General features: G+C 40.1%; 1 protein-coding gene across 1 annotated transcript; it reads left to right on the top strand.

The window, feature by feature from the left end:
• Nucleotides 1-2,780: 2,780 nt before the first annotated feature.
• hcn3 (hyperpolarization activated cyclic nucleotide-gated potassium channel 3) lies at nt 2,781-16,663 on the top strand. The gene is made up of 7 exons (XM_077009472.1): nt 2,781-3,095; nt 10,272-10,704; nt 12,282-12,443; nt 12,628-12,846; nt 13,047-13,193; nt 14,979-15,219; nt 15,344-16,663. The coding sequence occupies exons 1-7, from the start codon at nt 2,800-2,802 to the stop codon at nt 15,541-15,543; spliced, it is 1,698 nt and encodes a 565-aa protein (XP_076865587.1). The 5' UTR covers nt 2,781-2,799; the 3' UTR covers nt 15,544-16,663.
• The last annotated feature ends 4,455 nt before the right edge of the window (nt 16,664-21,118 follow it).

Below are 21,118 nucleotides of genomic sequence, written 5' to 3'. Positions count from 1 at the left end.
AGGGTGCAGAAAAAAAGAGAATCATACAAATGAGATTCTGGTGAAGTTTCTGAGCTGTATGTCTTCACAACTTTTAGCAAAACCTTTGACCTGTCAGATTGCATCAGTGTTCGCTAAAGGACAGAGCGCCTCATCCAAATGACCTTGATGTTCAAAGAAAGCAGATCATTTGGGAGAAAAAACAAAACATTTTGCAAAGGAATGCAAAACAATTTAAAGAAAATGCAAAACAAGGCAAAGGAACAGAAAATTGCAAGATAGTCAGCGTTGTTTTCATTACGTTACCTGATGAGCACTGTAGACGAAGACTCACTGTGCCCTTCCCTTCACATCTGCATTTGTTTTTGTATTTGTGTTTCATTTATATTGCCGTCCTTGGTGTTCTAGTCTAAGTCCTCCTGTTGCTCCATTCTGCAGCACGTCGGAACAACATGTAGTGACTTATATCAACCATCACCCCACTTATACCAACCATCACCTCTCCTGCTCTGTGTGTGTGTGTGTGTGTGTGTGTGTGTGTGTGTGTGTGTGTGTGTGTGTGTGTGTGTGTGTGAAATTTCACAGGCTTGAAAAGCATGTTAAATGAAACACTGAAATGCCTTACAAGGCTTCAGTGCATGAGTGTGTTAAAATGTTAAACTGTGAGTACATTTCTTTGTTAATCTATGGTGTTAATCTATGATGTTAATCTATGATGTCAATCTATGGTGTTAATATATGGTGTTAATCTATTATGTTAATCTATGGTGTTCATCTGTGGTGTTAATATATGATGTTAATCTATGGTGTTAATATGTGGTATTAATTTATGGTGTTAATCTGTGATTAACTCCAGTCCCCTGGATCTTTCTTCATTACAACTCTTTATCTGTTGTGTTGGGTCTGGTTTTCTGTCCTTACTGACTTCTTCTGATCTGATGCGTGAGATTGTAGCTCCAAGGTCACACTATAGCATACAGAGCAGCTAAATGGTAATATGAAGCACAACCCTGTCTTACATTCAGTGGATGTGATGAACTTGAATGTGACATATGGGAATTTCTACATTGCAAAAATACCGTAAAACTGGGGCAGGTATAATATCTGTTGTGACCCAGTGTGCCTGTGGGTTCCAGACACCAGAGCTCAAGACACCAGTGATGACTAATGACAACGCACTAACAAGTGGAATCAAGTGTGTTGGAACCAAAACCTTTATCAACACCGGTCCTGTCCTGGTAAGATTGCTTTACCTTTGGCCTAGAATGAGTGGAGATACTGTTCACTGTCTAGTTCAGTAAGTGGATTGCTCACTGTCTGGAACGTTTTAGGCATTTCTAAATGTTTTTGAGGTCAGTAAGTGTACTTTACAAATGCTGGTTGCTCAAGCCAAAATCTAATCTTCACAATGTAATACTGATGTAAGAAGCATGCTTCAATTCAATATGTTTCAATTAAAAAAAAGGTGCACTTGAGCACTAAGGGATGGGAGGCCATATCCTTCGCTCCTGCAGGACTACCAACACTTAAATATGATTGTTATTATTCTTTTAAGTTTTCTATTAAGTTATTTGGAAGTAAATTCATTTGGTTCCAACTGTCAAAGCCTATATCAGTTTTCCAATTTTACGATTTACATCAAAACATTTTATGTTTAATACAAAAAATTAAAAAAGTACGTAGGCTACTTCTGTTATAATCAGAAGACCTGTCCCATACCTCACCTGCTTCTTTTTCGGTTCTGCCGACAAAATGTTTCGTGTTTTCGCACAGCAATAAGGTCGTGTCCTTAATTGAAGTCGTTCTTAATTAAAGTCATCCTTTCCTATTATTCAAAGCATCTGACTCATGTTTGGACACGGGAACAAGACACCTGGCACTTTAGAGACTAGATGACTATTGAAACTGGACACCTCCGTGTGTGCACCTGTGCGTTCGATCATCGACCGGACACGTCGAATTAAGTTCACGTACCGAGAACATGGCTTAAAGCCGTTTATGATTTAATGTTAGGTTATTCGGGGTTGTTTTGTGCAATCAGAATGTGGCATAGAATACAGTCATTTGCATGCGGACGCCCTCTTAGCGGACACGTGTGTTCTGAAGGTATAAGAGCAAAGGGAGACAGAGGCGCCTACTGCTGCAAGCCAGTCGATTACACGGATTTCATCTATTCATTTTCGCAAGCCACGGAAACACTAGAAGGTACTCTTTAAACCCAATTAAATACTTTTTTGAGGGAACTACGGGTTTCTTACAATTACAGCGATGTAAGGACATGCAAAAATATTCAAAGATTGCTTAAAATTTGACAGAACTATTTATTAACTTAAATTCCCTTCCAAGTTAAGTAGCCTAAATGTTTTCCAATATAAACACCTTCGCTAATGTTCTTTCCTCTTATGTTTTTGGGATTTCAATCTTCGTCGAAAAAGCGCATTTTTGGACTTGATGAAGTTTTGGCTTCCCAGCGTGCAAACAAAGACAGAGATGTCGGATGAATTAAGTCTTTTCCCTTTGGAAGCCACGCATTCAGCTTTTTAGGAGCAGTTATGATTGACCAGTTTGTATATTTTGATATTTTATGTGCATCTACGGCTTTAAAAATTATTTTAACATAAAGCTGAGATGATGGATGGTAGCGAAGCAGGTCATGAAGACCGTTCTGCCCTGAATGGTGACTCCAGGCAGCTGGGCAGGATCTCCGCGTCCTCCAGGTGTGGGGAACGAGACGGAGATCTGAGCCAGAAGCTGCTCTCTTTCATGAACTACAGCCAAAGGGCTGGCTCTCCATCCTCTATCAACTCCAAACCTCTGGAGATGCCTTCAGTGGCCGATGGACCGATCTGCAGCGGTGCCGTGAATACAGGCTCCCGCCTCGGCAAAGCCATGGCTGAAGCATCTGGGAGCCGGGAGGCCACGTTACCCATGGGCTCGGAGGAGCGGGAGTTCCTGGACCAGTCTACATACTTCCAGAAGCAGCTGAGCACCATTCTCCAGCCAGGGGTGAATAAGTTTTCCCTGCGCATGTTTGGAAGCACCAAAGGGGTTGCAGCTGAGCAGGAGAGAGTAAAGTCATTTGGGGTCTGGATCATACACCCATACAGTGATTTTAGGTAGGTAACTGTTGCAGCTTGGCAAATGTGCTAAGTTGTTGTTCCATGTACATTTTATCACTGTTGGGTTTCTCAGTCACACTGAAACAAACAGTGCTCAGGTGTCGTTAAGTTACCTATCTTTTCTCTCATTGGGTGATTTAGTGAGGCTAATAATGCAATGGACAGAAAAGATCCACTGAGTCTCAAGGATGTAAAGATGATGCCATGTGGTTGGTGTTAGTGTGCAGGAAGTATAAATAGAGGTAAATGTGGGAAATGTTTCGAAATGAAGAGAGAGGTGATTGGAAATAATCTCTGACAGTTAGACTGTATCTTTTCTCATAGTCCAGATTCTCAGGTTCATTCTCAGGTTTATCTCAGGGTCTTTTCTCATAGAGTTGATTTTGCATCAGCTGAGAAGAAATCTTTCCAGTACCAAAGGTGTAAAAGAAATCTGTATTATATGTTCATAATAAGAGTTACATATCCATTGTCAAAGCAATTTTGTAGCTACAAAAAAAAAAAAACATATATTAGCTAAAGCACATTTTCTCAAAGGTATATTAAACAAAAATATTATTGTTATTTTTAGAATAACAAAATAGTTGCCCACTTGCTATAAATTGAAACATTTTTATCTTGGTATTTTTATTATAAGGGAATGAAATGACATGCTGAAAATTAACTACAAAGTATGAAAGCTGTGCAGGTATATTGGAACATTTTAATGCAGGGCATGTAGATTAGCACATAATAAAGCAGGGCATGTAGATTAGCACACATTAAAGCAGGGCATGTAGATTAGCACATATTAATCAGACTAGCCAATGACAAAGGACTGTAGATTTGCACAGGACTGCAAACGGTAGCCATAATGAGTAAGTTTTCTACCATAGTTATCTACCAAATTTTATTTGTTAACACAAATATAATGTCTGATATTCATGTGGGTGAGTGATTGATCTCTTACACTATCTTGAATCTGGAGAAGAGTTTAATGTTAGTGCAGAACCCACAGATCTGAAGCATATTTCTTCTCCAGATGTGCTAACATGTTTTACAGTAAAATGCTCAAGTTGGGCATTTTTATTGCAAATATAAACATTTTTGTTGACATGCTTCTTTTCACACATGTATTTTACAAATGAATAAGTGGAACCTTAAATGTGACACCGATCTGCCCTCTTAATCTGCCCCATGTGCCCTCTTTGAAGAGCAGTGTCTTAATCTTTAAAGCATGAAGATTTGTCTACAGATCTGATGGTTCATTAAACAGTCTTGCATGTCATGTTGTGCAAGTCTTCATGAAATACCAGTCACAACGAGCTCCATTATTGGCGTTTATATGTGATATCCAGTACTGTGGCCACTGAAGCTAAAAGAGGTAAAATACATCAACATCATCAGATCAAAACCCATAAAAGCTGTAATCTCAGACCTTGGAAGACCCCAGTATTAATGGCCATGCGTAAAACCCTGTGTCCTGATATAATCCCTCACATTAAGCAGATAATGAAAATCATGAGCCGTTACATAACCAATATTCAGTATGCTTTTACTATGTATCAGTATGACAGTATTCCAAATGCGTTCTTTGGCAAGCATGCATTGAACGTCTAGGGTTTCTCATATTTGTGCTGAAGAAAACTGACTGAATGGCCCAGGATCTTGCAAATTATGTTAAAGAATATTGTTAATCCAGCTTTATTATTATATGTGAAGATATGGCTTGTTTTCATTTACTTCTTGTGGCTTTTCGAACATCAGAATTTGATCACTTTCAGATTAGTACTAATTGGTAATTACTCTATAAAAAAGTTTGCATTCTCAGACAATGACTTGATACAATGTGTCCCTTTAACCCCAATACAATGTTTGTTGAAGAATGGAGTATCATATTGCCATTGTAACCACAGGTCAAACACTCATTTCAGATGTATCTTGTTCAGGAATTCGTTGTCACTCAATGTAAGATGTATGATTTGATTTTTTCCCCACAGAAGGATTAAACATGTGTTCTCTCCCAACTGAAACATAAATCCTACAGATGTAACATACTGTAAGATGGTAAGCAAGGTCCAAATATTTTAGCAGGGGATGAGTGTGCAACGTTGAAAGCCTTGTGGTGTAATGTTGGCTTAGTTGTAGATCTGGAAATAAAGGATGCTCTGTGTTGGTAGTGAGTTCAGGACTGTGTGGCCATCTGTCCAATAAAGCCTCCTAGCCTTCATGTTACAATACTGCAACAAAGCCGGAGACAGATGCTCAAATCTTTTGATGTAATGAGTTCAACATCATGATATTATTATCTCTATGATTCTCTATGAGCTGGGGTGATGCCTCCAACCATGTGAATCAGCCCATAGTAATGTCACAATCATAAAGAACAACATAAATTATAATTGATCAACACCAACTAATAATTTATTGCGAATTCAATCAATCAATCAAAGTTTATTTGTATAGCGCTTTTCACAACACATGTTGTCACAAAGCGCCTTACAGGATTTAAAAGGTTAACAATACTACGGGTCCAGAACCCTAATGAGCAAGCCAAGGGCGACAGTGGCGAGGAAAAACTCCCTATGATGGTGGGGAATAGGAAGAAACCTCGGGAGAACCAAGACTCAAAAGGGAACCCATCCTCCATTGGGCGGCCCGTTAACACACAGATTACACAAAATACAGACAAATACACAAGTCACACACAAATCACACAATCAGACTAAGTAAAGGTAAAAATGAAAGTTCTGGGTTATGATATTGTCACTGTAAATGTCTGTTGATGAACGCCAGGCCTTCATTCCGTGTCGGAGCAGCGATGCTGGTATTGTAGGCTCCGACTGCAATGTTACTCTCCAGGTGAACCTCGGAGAAAAGATACGAGATGTAGTAAATATGTAACAGATTAATCAAAGGCCAAACTAAACAGATGAGTCTTTAATCGAGTTTTAAACATTGAGACTGTGTCTGAGTCCCGAATAGAGGCAGGAAGATTATTCCACAATTGTGGAGCTTTAAAAGAAAAGGCTCTTCCACCTGCTGTGATCTTTTTGATCCTAGGAACAGTTAATAACCCTGCGTCCTGCGAGCGAAGTGAACGCGCTGGGTTATATTGTTCAATAAGTTCACTAAGATAGTCTGGAGCTAAGCCATGCAGCGTTTTATATGTTAATAAAAGTATTTTATAGTCAATACGGAATCTAATTGGCAGCCAGTGTAATGACGATAGTATGGGACTAATGTGATCAAACTTTTTAGTTTTTGTTAAAACTCGTGCTGCTGCGTTCTGAACCAGCTGGAGTTTGTTTATCGATTTACCAGAACATACAGCTAGGAGACTGTTGCAATAATCTAAACGAGAGGATATGAATGCATGGATTAGTTTTTCTGCATCACTAATATTTAATATGTTTCTAATTTTGGCAATGTTGCGCAAGTGAAAGAACGCTACCCTAGTTATATTATTAATATGTGTATCGAATGAGAGATCTGGGTCTATTGTGACGCCCAAGTTCTTTACCTCTGCGCTGGGGGTTATAGTAAAAGAATGTAGATTCAATGCTGCATTATGTATCTTGTCTCTCGCAGCCCTAGACCCAACTATTATCAATTCTGTTTTATCGGCATTTAGTGCTAGAAAGTTACATGCCATCCAATGTTTTATCTCTTTTACTCATTTCTCAATCTTACTGTTTGCGCCTAAATCATCGGGTTTTTGTGGTGTGAATTGTGGTGTGATTGATAGTATTGTGACTAACGGTAAAGGTGGTGTGGTGGTCAGCACAGAAGCCTCACCACAAGGGCTTCTGGGTTTGGTTCCTGGTCCCGGTTCTGTGTGGAGTTGCAATGTTCTCCCTGTGCTTGTGTGAGTTTTCCTGGGTACTCTGATTTCCTCCCAAGGATTTGTGTTGGCGACCTCTCCATGGTGTGTCTGTCACGGAACAGCTCCGGACCCCTCCTTTTGGGCGTGTGTTTATGTCATCTGCGTCCGGTTATGTCCGTATATGTATTTTTGTGGGTGTGGATTGTAAGTGAGCATGTTCATTGGTCTCACCTGTGGCTCGTCTCGTTATCACTTGGGGCTTATGTAGTTTGTCTATTTAATGTACGCTTGCGCAACATCCCGTGCTCGTCTTTGTTTGAAGCTCTATGCTCCGTGCATCGTGCTGTGTTCTGTGTTGTAGTGCGCTGTTTGCGCAAACGATATACGTGTTCAATAAAAGTGTGTTTGTTCACACGACGCACTTGCCTCGTCCTGCCTGCCTTCCCAACATTACAGTATCCTACTTTTGCCTGATGGTGCTGGGATTGGCACCAGCTTCACTGTGACCTGACTAGTGGATGGATGGATGACTGAAAAAAATGTTAAGATACTAAACAACACAAACAATTAACATAACATAAACATTACAAAAGGCTTTAAAAACACTTGTGTAGGACTTTGTAGGATAGTGTGGTGTCGGTAACTGTTCATCAATGGAAAAACAATGTGCTCCGCTTTTTCAGCATGAAAAATTAGCTTGGTATATCCAGAATGTAATAAATATAATGGCTTAAATGTTCAAGAAAAAAACTCAAAACCTTGAAGCCTATGAAACTTTTAAACATTTTTCTTTATGTGAGTTATGTCAGTTATGTCAGCTGACTGAGTTATTTCAGTCAGCGGAGTTTGATCCGCTGTGGCGACTCCTAAACGGGAATTGCCGAAAGAAGAAGAAGAAGAGTTATGTCAGTCAAAGGTCTCTGCACAGAAAAAACTCCATCACTCAGATTTACATTGTCAGTTTAGACCAAATGCACCTCATGTTTCCTGGTCTAATTACAACTTGCAATGTTGTGTTTCCCTCCACACTTGGAGGTTGATTGTTCTTTACATCATCTTATCATCTTTGTAAGGGCAAGAAACATTTAGATCTGTGGTTAACTCTCTGACAGCTTGAGTGGCAAGTAAAATGTGCAAAAGGAAATATTCATAGCTTCATTATGTGTGCACAGAGAGAGAGAACGAACACAAACAAGCCTGTTTTTACAGTGTTAGCCCTTTCAGCTGTGTTAGACCTGACTGCTCAGTGTTAGCCCTCTCTGCAGTGTTAGCCCTCACTGACCAGTGTTACCCCCTCTCCACTGCTGTGAGTCAGTTGGCTGCCATGGGATGATAAATGTAATTAGACTGTGTGCTCAGTGGGATGTCAGGTTCAAGGTTAGGGTCAAGGGTCATAATGAGGCCGGTGTTGACTGACACCACTTTGGAAAAAATTACCCTTGGAGGAAACCTCAAACCACTGGCAGACAAACAGTACTCAGTAGGTAAGAAGATCCAGGTGAAACTCACCTTCTTTCATGTGTCCTGAGCTGAGACCGAGACTCAGGTTTCCACTTCAGATGAGAATGCTGGACGCCAGCTTGACACAAATGTTTTTGTTTTTTTTGCTTTGATTTGAATATTGTGTTAACAGACTCACACATTAGTAGATGACTTTTCCATTTTGTCCCTAAAAGAATAGATTGGCATGAGTGAGTATAAATATTAATATAGCTGCATTGCCTCTTAGAGGGCAACACAGGTCTATATGTTGGGCATTCTGGGTAAGTTGAAGGTCAGGGCAAGTACAGTTGGAACACTGCCCACTATGCATTTCGATTATGAAGAATTTCAGTGTGTATTTCTTTAGAAGCAGGCTGTAGTGTACTAACTCTAATCGTTCTGCTAATTATGGATAGTGTCTGAGGGTGATGAATATTTGATGAGCGCTGGAATGATTTGAGTTCTATTTCTCACTCCTTTTTGGTCAGAAAAGATGCTGTGTTACTACTGTGAAATGACATCTTTGAGTTGCATTATTTATTTGTTGCTGAAATTGTGTGTCCACACTCGGGTTCCTTTCTCTGAGTATTAGTGGACATATTTATCGACCTGGCATTAATGTATAGAGAACTACAATAATGTATATTCTAGGGTTGCCAACTCTCACACATTGAGCGTGAGACACACGCATTTGATTGTCTTCACACACTCACACGCCACACATCCGATTTCAAGTGATCTTGAAAAGTTGCCAACCCTGATATTCCTTGGTTTGTACCTTCCAAAATTTTGAGTTATAAATTATTTCTTGAGAAACAGACAAACCATTAGGTCCCAAGGTTGTATTTTTGAGTTTGAATAAGTGCAGATCCAGCCAATAACCAGCAAGTATCCCCCACTCACCAAATGAATGTTCATGTTCTAGAAAGTATGAAATACCAGTAGTGGCCATACTGTATACCTGTAGATGCAAGTTCCAAATATATGGAACAATATAGATGTTAGATATAATAGAACAACATAGTGTGCACACATTAGGTTGGTGTTTGGTGTATTTCTTGTACACTGTAAAACCCAACAAGTTCACTAAACTCAAAAGTTTTGTTGTAACCGATTACCTAAGAAATTTTAAGTTCATGTAATATAATTTTTAAGTTTAGGAAAATCTTAATTTTTAAATATATATATATTAAGTACTACATAATACAATACTTTTAGTAATAATTATATAATTAATATTATTTCCCCCAACTTAACTTTTTACATTTTTATGGCATTTGGCAGACGCTCTTATCCAGAGCGACTTATATTTTATCTCGTTTTTTTTATACAAGTGAGCAATTGAGGGTTAACGGTCTTGCTCAGGAGCACCTCAGTCATGGGCTCAGGTTTGGGAATCGAGCCCACAACCCTCATCACAAGACCAGTTCCCTAACCGCCAGGCCATGACGCGCCACCATTGTGACCACCAGGCATGTTGGTGACGTCAGACCCTGCGTGACTTTGGATACTCATAAATTATAACGTTAGTGACAGTCATTACTCAAAAATATGTACTCATTTAAACTTAAAACATAACAAATAGCTAAGACAGCGCAAAACCTTAATGCTGGGTTAACTAAATAACAATTTATTTGAGTGATTTGTGTGTTATACCAATAAAGAATATAAGTTAACAATACTGTTCGGATTTACAGTGTATGTGTAAATGTCAGTATCAGTGTAGTAAGTGGTTCTATGGACTAAGAAAGGAAGAACAAGACAGGAACAAGACCAACATATGTGGCAGCAGGTGCCAGTGAAGCTTCACCATTTCATCACTGAAAACAGGACGTGCGTGAAACTTCTGGGAAATGTGTTCAGTTCAATATGCTGTTTTTGTCCAGGTTCTACTGGGACCTGATAATGCTCTTTCTGATGATGGGCAACCTGGTCATCCTGCCATGGGGCATCACCTTCTCTGAGGATCAAAACACCGTGCCATGGATGATCTTCAACATGGCCTCAGATACGCTCTTCCTTATTGACCTTATCTTGAACTTCCGCACAGGGATCTTGGAGGGTGACAACACCCATATTATACTCGATCCACAAGTGATTAGGCGGCGATACCTGCAGGGCTGGTTCCTTGTGGATTTCATCTCCTCAATCCCAGTGGATTATATTTTTCTGGCAGTTGACCTGGAGGCCCGTGTGGAGTCTGCGGAAGTGTACCGCACTGCCAGAGCGCTGAGGATCGTCCGCTTCACCAAGATCCTCAGCCTGCTCAGATTACTGCGCCTGTCCAGGCTCATTCGCTACATACACCAGTGGGAAGAGGTGAGAAAGGACAGGAGGACCAGCATGGGGCACTTTATAACACACACTACATTATACATGCTATAGTGTTTGAATACTAAATCTCAAATCTGCTTTACATTTATAAAAATAAGCTACTAACTTTACTATGTTATAAAATACAAACTAACAGACATGATAAACTTATTATACACACACACACACACACACACACTTGTAATGGAGCGGAGCTAGGAGGGGGTGCTGAGGGGAGCTGGGTTTATTAACCGCGGTGTTAACGGTCTCCTGTAGCCGAGTAGTGCCAACATGGAGGGAGCAAGAATGGTGATACATGCACTGAATATAAACGTAGAAACAATAACGACACTAACGGGAACTCAATATAATAAAACATACAAAAGGATATTACATGTAAAGAGCTACAACTAACAACTAAGACAAACCCAGTTACAACAATCAAAGAAAAATGTACTTAACTAAGTATTCCAGAGAGAAAACCAGAGGATGTTTAGCAAACATATGACCATGTAAACCAGTAAACCAATGAACATTGACCAACAAACCATGACTGCAACACACAGAGAATATAAACCAAACTAAATCACCACACTGAACTGGAAACAGCTGAAAACTAAACTAGGAGGGCACTGACATGAATGAGGTGGCGTGGCAGACAGACGGAAAATTATGGAAACCAAAACAAATTACTAAAGAACTAAAGAAACATGAAAGCAAGATGGTCAGGTAGGGGGCGGAGCCAAACGTGACAACGTTTTTCTTACGCCAGAGTATTCATTCCATCTAAAAAATATTTTGTTGATTATAAACATACATATATGTGCTGATTTAGACCAATGTCACATATGAATCCCGTCCCGCTGTCAGTCCTGTCCTTGTCTTCTGTGTAACCTTGTTTAGATCCGTTCCCCAGTTAGTCCGGTCTGTGTCTTCTGTTGTTCACCTTGTCTTGTCTGTCCCTCCTTCCTTGATTTCAGGTGTGTCTAGTTTGTCTTGATTTGTTTGGTACTTGTTCTCCCTGTGTTTGAGTCCCTCTTTGGAAGTCATTGTGTTAGTAATCCTGGTTGTTCGTATTCCTGCCTTGTAAGTTGTTCTATGTTTATTGGCCTTGTTCTGAGTTCTTGTATTTGTTTTTCCTCTGTCTTTTGTATTCTGAGTCATCCTCTCTGGTTATCAGTTCTTGGTTTGTGATAGTTTGTATTTTATTAGTATGCCTCGTCACCCTCTTACCCCCTATGTTAATACTCCAGCCATTAAACCCTGCTCTTCTCAGCTTTTGTGTCCGCCTCTTAGCTCTCATTCGTTACAACCAAAGATGAAAATATGTCAGTGGAGTGGAGATTACTCTCAGTCTACAGGTGGTTTACACCTGTAAAACATGAAGAAAAGTAAGATTATAATACTGGGATGCTTATATGATGTGGTAAAGATGTTGGCAACAGAAAGACAATAAGAGGTAGTACAACTATTCAGCTAAACAGGAATCAGACATGAATCCTAACTCACCCTTGGACTCTTAGGGCAGATTTTAAAACATCAGAGAAAACAGATTCCTTGTTTCTCATCTGACTCTTCATCAGATGTTCCACATGACCTATGACCTGGCGAGTGCAGTGATTCGGATAGTGAACCTGATCGGGATGATGTTGCTGCTCTGTCACTGGGACGGCTGTCTTCAGTTCCTGGTCCCCATGCTGCAGGACTTCCCCTCGAACTGCTGGGTCTCCAAAAACAACATGGCAGTGAGTAGGCTATGTATGTTTGGAGATGAAAATTATAATAGACCTGGGTGTAATATTTAATTAATTACCTTTGATGTGTTACATAGTCTGTTTTCCAGGCTTCTAGTATAAAGATCACAATTCCTTTCAGCTTCTTTCCGCTTTAGGATGTAATGTAATCCTTACTGCTACCCTCTTCTGACAGAATGCATCCTGGGATGTGCAGTATTCTTACGCTCTCTTCATGGCTATGAGCCACATGTTGTGCATTGGATATGGTGCCCAAGCTCCAGAGAGGCTGACTGATGTCTGGCTCACCATGATCAGCATGATCATTGGTGCCACCTGTTACGCGATGTTCCTCGGCCACGCCACCAACCTGGTCCAGTCACTGGATGCCTCGCATCGACAGTACCAAGAGAAGGTACCGGTGTCTAACCTCACTGTGAGGCAGATATAGGTGTTTTTTTTCATATAGGATTGTGGCTCTTGTTGATCTGATCTGGCAACTCTAAATTGTTAACTGGTTAAACAGAAAAATATTGTAGTAGTAGTCAATGTAGTTTTGTAATTCATGTCTAATATTGAGTATGTTTGTGTATTTGTTTGTCATGTCTGTTACAGTATAAGCAGGTGGAGCAGTATATGTCCTTTCAAAAGCTTCCCGCTGATATGAGACAGAGAATCCACGACTATTATGAGCACCGTTTCCAGGGGAAGATGTTTGATGAGGATAGTATCCTGGGAGAACTCAGTGATCAGCTTAAAGAGGTCTTACTGTTTCATTTATTGATTTATTGTGCATTCTGTTAGTTCTATCAATCCTGTGGGATTTGGCTGAAGTGGATAACCCATCGTCTATTTAGTCTATTATATAGATGTATTATTACACTGTGTACCCTGTAATAGAGATACTGTTAAGATCCAGTCCTAAACCCTAAGTGGAAGTGGCTCAGTATGTCATTGAGATGATCCTTTTGACTAATATTTGAGTTGTTTCTTAGTGAATGGTGAGTCTTCGTGAGCCTGTTATTTTGTTTTATTTTTTTATATTTTTTACCATAACCAGTATCATGTCAGATCATGTCTCTCTCCTCATAATGACACACATAATGACATAATGACAACTCTACTATACTCTATTCTGTACTCTACTCTGCTGTAACTCTGCTGATCTCTGCTGTACTCTGCTGAACTCAACTCTACTAAACTCTACTGTACTCTATTGAAGTCTACTGAACTGTACTCTACTGAACTCTGCTCTACTCTACTGTACTCTACTCGACTGTGCTGTACTCTGCTCTTCTCTACTGTATTCTACTGTACTCTGCTCTACTGCACTAATGTAGTGCTCTACTGTATTCTACTCTACTGTACTGTACTCTACTCTGCTCTACTGTACTGCACTGTAGTGTATTCTACTCTACTCTGCTGTACTCTAATAATGTACTCTACTGTACTGTACTCTGCTCTACTGTACTCTTCTGTACTCTACTCTGCTATACTGTACTCTACTGTACTCTGCTCTACTCTACCATACTCTACTGTACTCTGTGCTACTCTACTGTATTCTACTGTACTGCTGTACTAGGTACTCTACTCAACTGCACTGTAGTCTGCTCTACTGTTCTCTGCTGTACTGTACTCTGCTCAACTGTATTCTACTCTACCATACTCTACTGTACTCTGTGCTACTCTACTGTACTGCTGTACTAGGTACTCTACTCAACTGCACTGTAGTCTGCTCTACTGTACTCTGCTGTACTGTACTCTACTCTGCTCTACTGTATTCTGCTCTACTCTACCGTACTCTACTGTACTCTGTGCTACTCTACTGTATTCTACTGTACTGCTGTACTAGGTACTCTACTCAACTGCACTGTAGTCTGCTCTACTGTACTTTGCTGTACTGTACTCTGCTCTACTGTATTCTGCTCTACTCTACTGTACTCTCTGCTACTCTACTGTATTCTACTGTACTGCTGTACTAGGTACTCTACTCAACTGCACTGTAGTCTGCTCTACTGTACTCTGCTGTACTGTACTCTACTCTGCTCTACTGTATTCTGCTCTACTTTACGATACTCTACTGTACTCTGTGCTACTCTACTGTATTCTACTGTACTGCTGTACTAGGTACTCTACTCAAGTGCACTGTAGTCTGCTCTACTGTACTCTGCTGTACTGTACTCTACTCTGCTCTACTGTATTCTGCTCTACTCTACTGTACTCTACTCTGCTCAACTGCACTGTACTGTATTTACTGGATTCTGCTGTACTTCATTGTACTCTGCTCTGTTGTACTCTACTCAACTGCACTGTAGTCAGCTCTACTGTACTCTACTGTACTCGACTCTGCTCTACTGTACTCTACTCTACTGTACTGTATTCTACTTTGCTCTACTGTACTCTACTGTACTGTACTCTGTTATGCTTTTTGTAATTTTGCTACAACATTGCAGATTCTCCATTAATGTATTATTTTGACATTTCATTAGCGCATCCATTGGTGGACACTGTGTAACATTGAAATGTTTCAAATCTTCTTCCCAATAGGACATAGTGAGCTACAACTGTCGTGGGCTGGTGTCGAACATGCCGCTGTTCAGCAGCGCTGATCCGCACTTCGTCACTGTCCTCCTGACTAAGCTGCGCTTTGAGGTCTTCCTTCCAGGTGACACCATCATTCGCGAAGGCACACTGGGACGTAAGATGTACTTCATCCAGCATGGCTGTGTCACCATTATCACATTAGACACAAAGGAGAAGATTCTGAGTGATGGCTGTTACTTTGGTGGTGAGTACATGGTTTACACAGGATTCATCTTTATCTTTTCTTCACACATAACAAATAGGCCCAAAATAACATGAAATTATCCTTGATAAGGATCAACTTGTGTAAGAGTCTTTCCTCTTTTTAGAGATATGCCTGCTGACCCATGGGCGCCGTACAGCCACCGTCAGGGCGGACACCTACTGCAGACTCTACTCTCTCAGCGTGGACAGTTTTAACGAGGTGCTGGAGGAGCATCCTGCCATGAGGAGGGCCTTTGAGGATGTAGCAGGAGAACACCTTGCCCAAATGGAGCAAAGTCCCACGTCAGACTCAACATTGTTATGAGCAGACACAGTGGACCAGAGTAATGACAGTGCCCTTGTGGGATCTTGGTTCTTCCTCTCACTGTACTGTATGAACAGGGACATAGCTCAGAGTGGCTGAAGGGTGTAGCTTGACCCCACTCTGGTGCTGGTTGAAGGGTGTAGCTTGACCCCACCCTGGTGCTGTCTGAAGGGTGTAGCATGATTTCCACTTACAGTGTTTGTATTTTAAAACCTTTTCATACATCGTAGTAAAATGTGAACAATATGTGCATTTCTGTGGTCAGATGTCCAGCACATTTGACCTTTAGATTTATGTACACCTGCTGCTTCTCTTGCACATAGTGACTGAATTTCACTTTACCCTTTACCATTTACCGTTTCATTATGCAAACACACTCACAAATGTAAGCCAAGCACATACAGTATTTACGTCACAGGGTCACTGGCTGGACACATTTTTTGGCAGTGCATTTGATTGGACTTTGCCAACTAAATACAACCATCACAGGATCTTACACATTGTCTATAAAATATCAAGAGTACATTTTAAGATTGCCATTTGAACTTGATTACATTATGAATTTGATAACATTATGAATTTGATAACATTATAAATTTGATCACATTCTGAATTTTCTAAGCACCACAGGCATTTGCTATTGGCGGCACCATGTTTTTTGTTGTGAGAACACTGCAATACTGCATGCACATGCTTTAAAGAGCTTAATCCATGAGAGATTAGCATCACACACATATTATATCATATGAGTCATATAATCACAGATTAGAATAGTTAAACCGGCCTTTCCAGATATCCGGTCATAGGGACAGGAACGCTTCAGGGTCATGCTAAGGTCATGCTATGTTTCGTTGTATGGGTATTTAAATGATGTAAAAATGCCTGGTCAGTTTGCTAAGAATATGAGATCAAATACTGTACCATGCAATAATAAAATACAGTACCACACATTAATAAAATACTATACCACACATTAATAAAATACTGAACCACACATTAATAAGATACTGTAATGTCCCACTTATTTCTTGTAGGAGAAAATATAAATGGGTAATTCCTTGGAAATGGCACATTTTGAGTCCCTATCTCCTCTTTAGGTGTATTTTATTTATCTGGTCACAAAAAATCTATATTTTAACAGCTTTACACATACATTGAATTATCTCCTTTAATACAGTATAATTTTTTTGTTTGATCTTTTTATGAAAACTTTATTTATTTCTTTATTTTTGCTGACACCACCTATTTTGTCATGTCCCTCATGGCCTTCAATGAAAGTATAATTACAATATACCAAATACAACTATAAAAAAGTTGATATATTTTGCTATCAACCTAAACAGCTGTCTGTGTTTAATTGTTTGTGATATTTTTTTCAAAATTAATTGATAATTATTCATTAAAAACACATTATTTAGTTCTGTACCTGAGTAACCCCTCAACCCCATAACACAAATGAATCTCCCCCACAAAATCAATGGTATGATCCGTATGAGCATGTACATCAAGAAGTGACATCACTCAAGTCTTTTGGACAACAGGACATCAAAGACAGGCAAGTGGCTTCCTTCTTTTATTAAAATTTGGTCATTTATCTTGTGATAATGTGGTCGCCAAACTCAGTGACTCAACACCGTCACATAAAAAAAGACAGAAAACTAAAAACTTATAAAAAAGGTTTTTTTTTTCAAAATTATATGCTAATTCTGAATCTCATGCATGCCTTGTGCTATCTCTCTATACAGTATGTACAGCAGTTGCCTTTTTGTGCAAAAATCACAACCCCGTCACACTCAACCCCGTTATGTTTGACAGTAACGGGGTTGTGAGATTGTGATGGGGTTGTGATTTTAAGATTTTGGTTGTTGTTACCTACTTATTTTAAGAATTATTATATTTGATTAACATTCTTTTACCAATACTAATACTAGGGGCAGCCATGGCCTGGTGTTTAGTGCACTTGGGCTTGTGATAGGAAGGTTGCCGGTTTAATTACTAGAGCCAACAGGTCATGACTGAAGTGCCTTTGAGCAAGGCACATAACCCTTAACTTCATTGTATTGTTTTGTAGGCAACATCTGGTGGCACAGAAGAGGAACAGAAAATAAAGAAACAAGTTCAAGAGGCAAATAGAAGAACTCAAGGAGTTGAAAAGTTGAAAAAGAAAGAAAAATGAAGGAAAAATACAAAAAAAGGTGCCAACGTTTAAGGAAACATTCTGATTCACCACGGTCAAAAATAAATCTAATAACTGCAAATTGCTATGTTAACCCCAAAAGGAGGAGATGGATAAAAAGAAAGAGGGAGAAAAGGCAACTGTCAATCTGGAGAGCACAGAAGAAAACCTCATGGAGCTCTTCCACAGCTCTTCCACAGATTTAAACAGCATCACTAACATTAAGCAGCAGTAGGCCTTCTGAAGAAGAACATGTCTAGGGAATAGGCTTTGATACATGTTGACTTTTCAGAAAATTACAGCTGTAAATACAGCTGCCAAGATCAGGCGGTCCACTTTGGGCCTTCACATCAACAGGCCTCCCTTCATACAGGTGTGTTGTATGTTGGCAGACACCCAGAGCCTGTGTGCTTTTGCACCATCTCCCCCAGTAGACACAAAGGCTCCAGCAATATGGCAACACCTACATCATGTGCTGGATTACCTTCATGCCCAACATCCACAAGTGTCTGTGCTGCACTTTTTAAGTCACGGCCCACATACTCAGTACAAACAACGAGGCAACTTCTTCCTTTTCACTACAGGACACAAATACACACACAAAGACAGACAGACAGGCATACACACACACACACACACCCATACACACACACACCCTCAACATACACACATACACACACCCTCACGTGTACACACATACACACACCCTCACACACACACACACCCTCACGTGTACACACATACACACACACACACACACACACATACACATATATACACACACACCACTTTGTCAACACGAGTTATTTGGTTTAGAATGTTTTCTAGATTAGATGTTGTCGTAGTTGCAATTGTTTTTAATTTGGGTTAATAAAACTCAGTTCAACTGCAATTTATATCTGTTGTTCTTCTTTGACATTGATGGGGACAATAAAGTCCTCCAAGGCAGCACTCCTAAATGTTGATGTTTTTTTCATCATTTTATGTCATGTAGAACTGATCAAACAAACAAGCTAGTAGTACGGTATGAGACCTGTGTGAAGCTGGCCCCCCCTCATACCCAAAATGCTGAAATAACACTGCAGTTCGTTTGTGCTGGGTTTGTGCCCGTTTGTGCTGCAAATATTTTCGTTTGTGCTATTAAGGCTTTTGAGTAATTTAAAAATGCATTTTCTGACCGGTGACGTCACGCAGCCCCCCCTCCACGTCCAAATTTCTCCAAAGTAGTCTCATTCGTTTGTGCTACGTTTGTGCTCGTTTGTGCTGTTAAAATGAACGCTTCAATCACTTGCTTTGTAAAGTTACAGTTGTTTAAGTTTTCACACGCGTGACATCACCAGCCCCCCCTCCACGTCCAAATCACTCCAAACTGGTCTCGTTCGTTTGTGCTACGTTTGTGCTCGTTTGTGCTGTTGAAATTAATGTTTGTGCTTTTATGGTTTTTTAAATATAACCGATTCTTTTTCATACGCGTGACGTCACCAGCCCCCCCTCCATGTCTAAATCACTCCAAACTGGTCTCGTTCGTTTGTGCTACGTTTGTGCTCGTTTGTGCTGCGAAAATTAACGTTTGTGCTTTTATGGTTTTTAAATTAGGCTATAACTGGATCTTTTTCATACGCGTGACGTCACCAGCCCCCCCTCCACGTCCAAATCACTCCAAACTGGTCTCGTTCGTTTGTGCTACGTTTGTGCTCGTTTGTGCTGTTGAAATTAACGTTTGTGCTTTTATGGTTTTTTAAATATAACCGATTCTTTTTCATACGCGTGACGTCACCAGCCCCCCCTCCATGTCTAAATCACTCCAAACTGGTCTCGTTCGTTTGTGCTACGTTTGTGCTCGTTTGTGCTGCGAAAATTAACGTTTGTGCTTTTATGGTTTTTAAATTAGGCTATAACTGGATCTTTTTCATACGCGTGACGTCACCAGCCCCCCCTCCACGTCCAAATCACTCCAAACTGGTCTCGTTCGTTTGTGCTACGCTTGTGCTCGTTTGTGCTGTTGAAATTAACGTTTGTGCTTTTATGGTTTTTTAAATATAACCGATTCTTTTTCATACGCGTGACGTCACCAGCCCCCCCTCCATGTCTAAATCACTCCAAACTGGTCTCGTTCGTTTGTGCTACGTTTGTGCTCGTTTGTGCTGCGAAAATTAACGTTTGTGCTTTTATGGTTTTTAAATTAGGCTATAACTGGATCTTTTTCATACGCGTGACGTCACCAGCCCCCCCTCCACGTCCAAATCACTCCAAACTGGTCTCGTTCGTTTGTGCTACGTTTGTGCTGTTGAAATTAACGTTTGTGCTTTTATGGTTTTTTAAATATAACCGATTCTTTTTCATACGCGTGACGTCACCAGCCCCCCCTCCACGTCCAAATCACTCCAAACTGGTCTCGTTCGTTTGTGCTACGTTTGTGCTCGTTTGTGCTGTTGAAATTAACGTTTGTGCTGTTGAAATTAACGTTTGTGCTTAATGACACGAGCGCACCTCTCACGTGTTTAACTATAGCTATACAACAGAATGGGCTGGATGATGTTGGACTACAGAACGGACAGGAGGTGAGGGGTAACAGAGAAGGCAGAATTTCTGGATGACATCAAAGCTTCTGTTGAGAGATGTATGAGGATCTTAATGTTCCCTTATGCAGATCAACCACATCTTTGTCTAGAAGGCCTCTGTCCAGAAATCTTCAGAGGTGTTGTGGGCAGTGGAGAAGATCCGGAACTGTCCTCTTGCTTCATTGCTGAATTGACAGAGCAGCTCCAATGACCATGCTTTAATTAGGTTTAATTAAATGTTTTATGTTGACCTCTTGAAAGTTTCTGCAACATGCGAAGCAGGGCATCCACATTCAGGTACCACTCCTTCTCCTGGCCATCTATCTGTTTAGCTCAGTGCATTCACATTTAAACATTTGCATTTAACCATTTTACTAGTACCTTTATTATATTGCTATAATGCTCATTTATTTTCTTTTGTCGCTTGGTTTTTTTTTTTGTCTGAACCACCAAGAAACACCATCTCATTCAATGTATGTGGTGTATTGTTGATTGACAAAAAGTCTAAAATGTTGATTTATATGTACAGTACATTCAATGCATGGATACACAATGCAAACCATTTAAGGATACTGCTCTTTACTCACATTCAATAAAGAACTGTTCTTTTGCACATGCAAACACTCTTTGTATAATGTCTTGCTTGATAGCTGCCTTAAGACAAATACTGTATTACTGACACAAAAACATTGAACTGAATCTAAACGCCTTCATTATTTATTAACTTCACTAAAACAGTTGAGCAATGGCTAATCATTTCCTTGACGAATACATGAGTACATGAGTCAGAGGTAGGAAATAATGCATCTTATTTGACATGGACACTCAATATTGAAGT

Source organism: Brachyhypopomus gauderio, chromosome 6 (assembly GCF_052324685.1).
Source record: "Brachyhypopomus gauderio isolate BG-103 chromosome 6, BGAUD_0.2, whole genome shotgun sequence".
Classification (NCBI taxonomy): Eukaryota; Metazoa; Chordata; class Actinopteri; order Gymnotiformes; family Hypopomidae; genus Brachyhypopomus; species Brachyhypopomus gauderio.
Note: the sequence above shows the minus strand (reverse complement) of the source record. Positions and strands in the feature narration are given on the sequence as shown.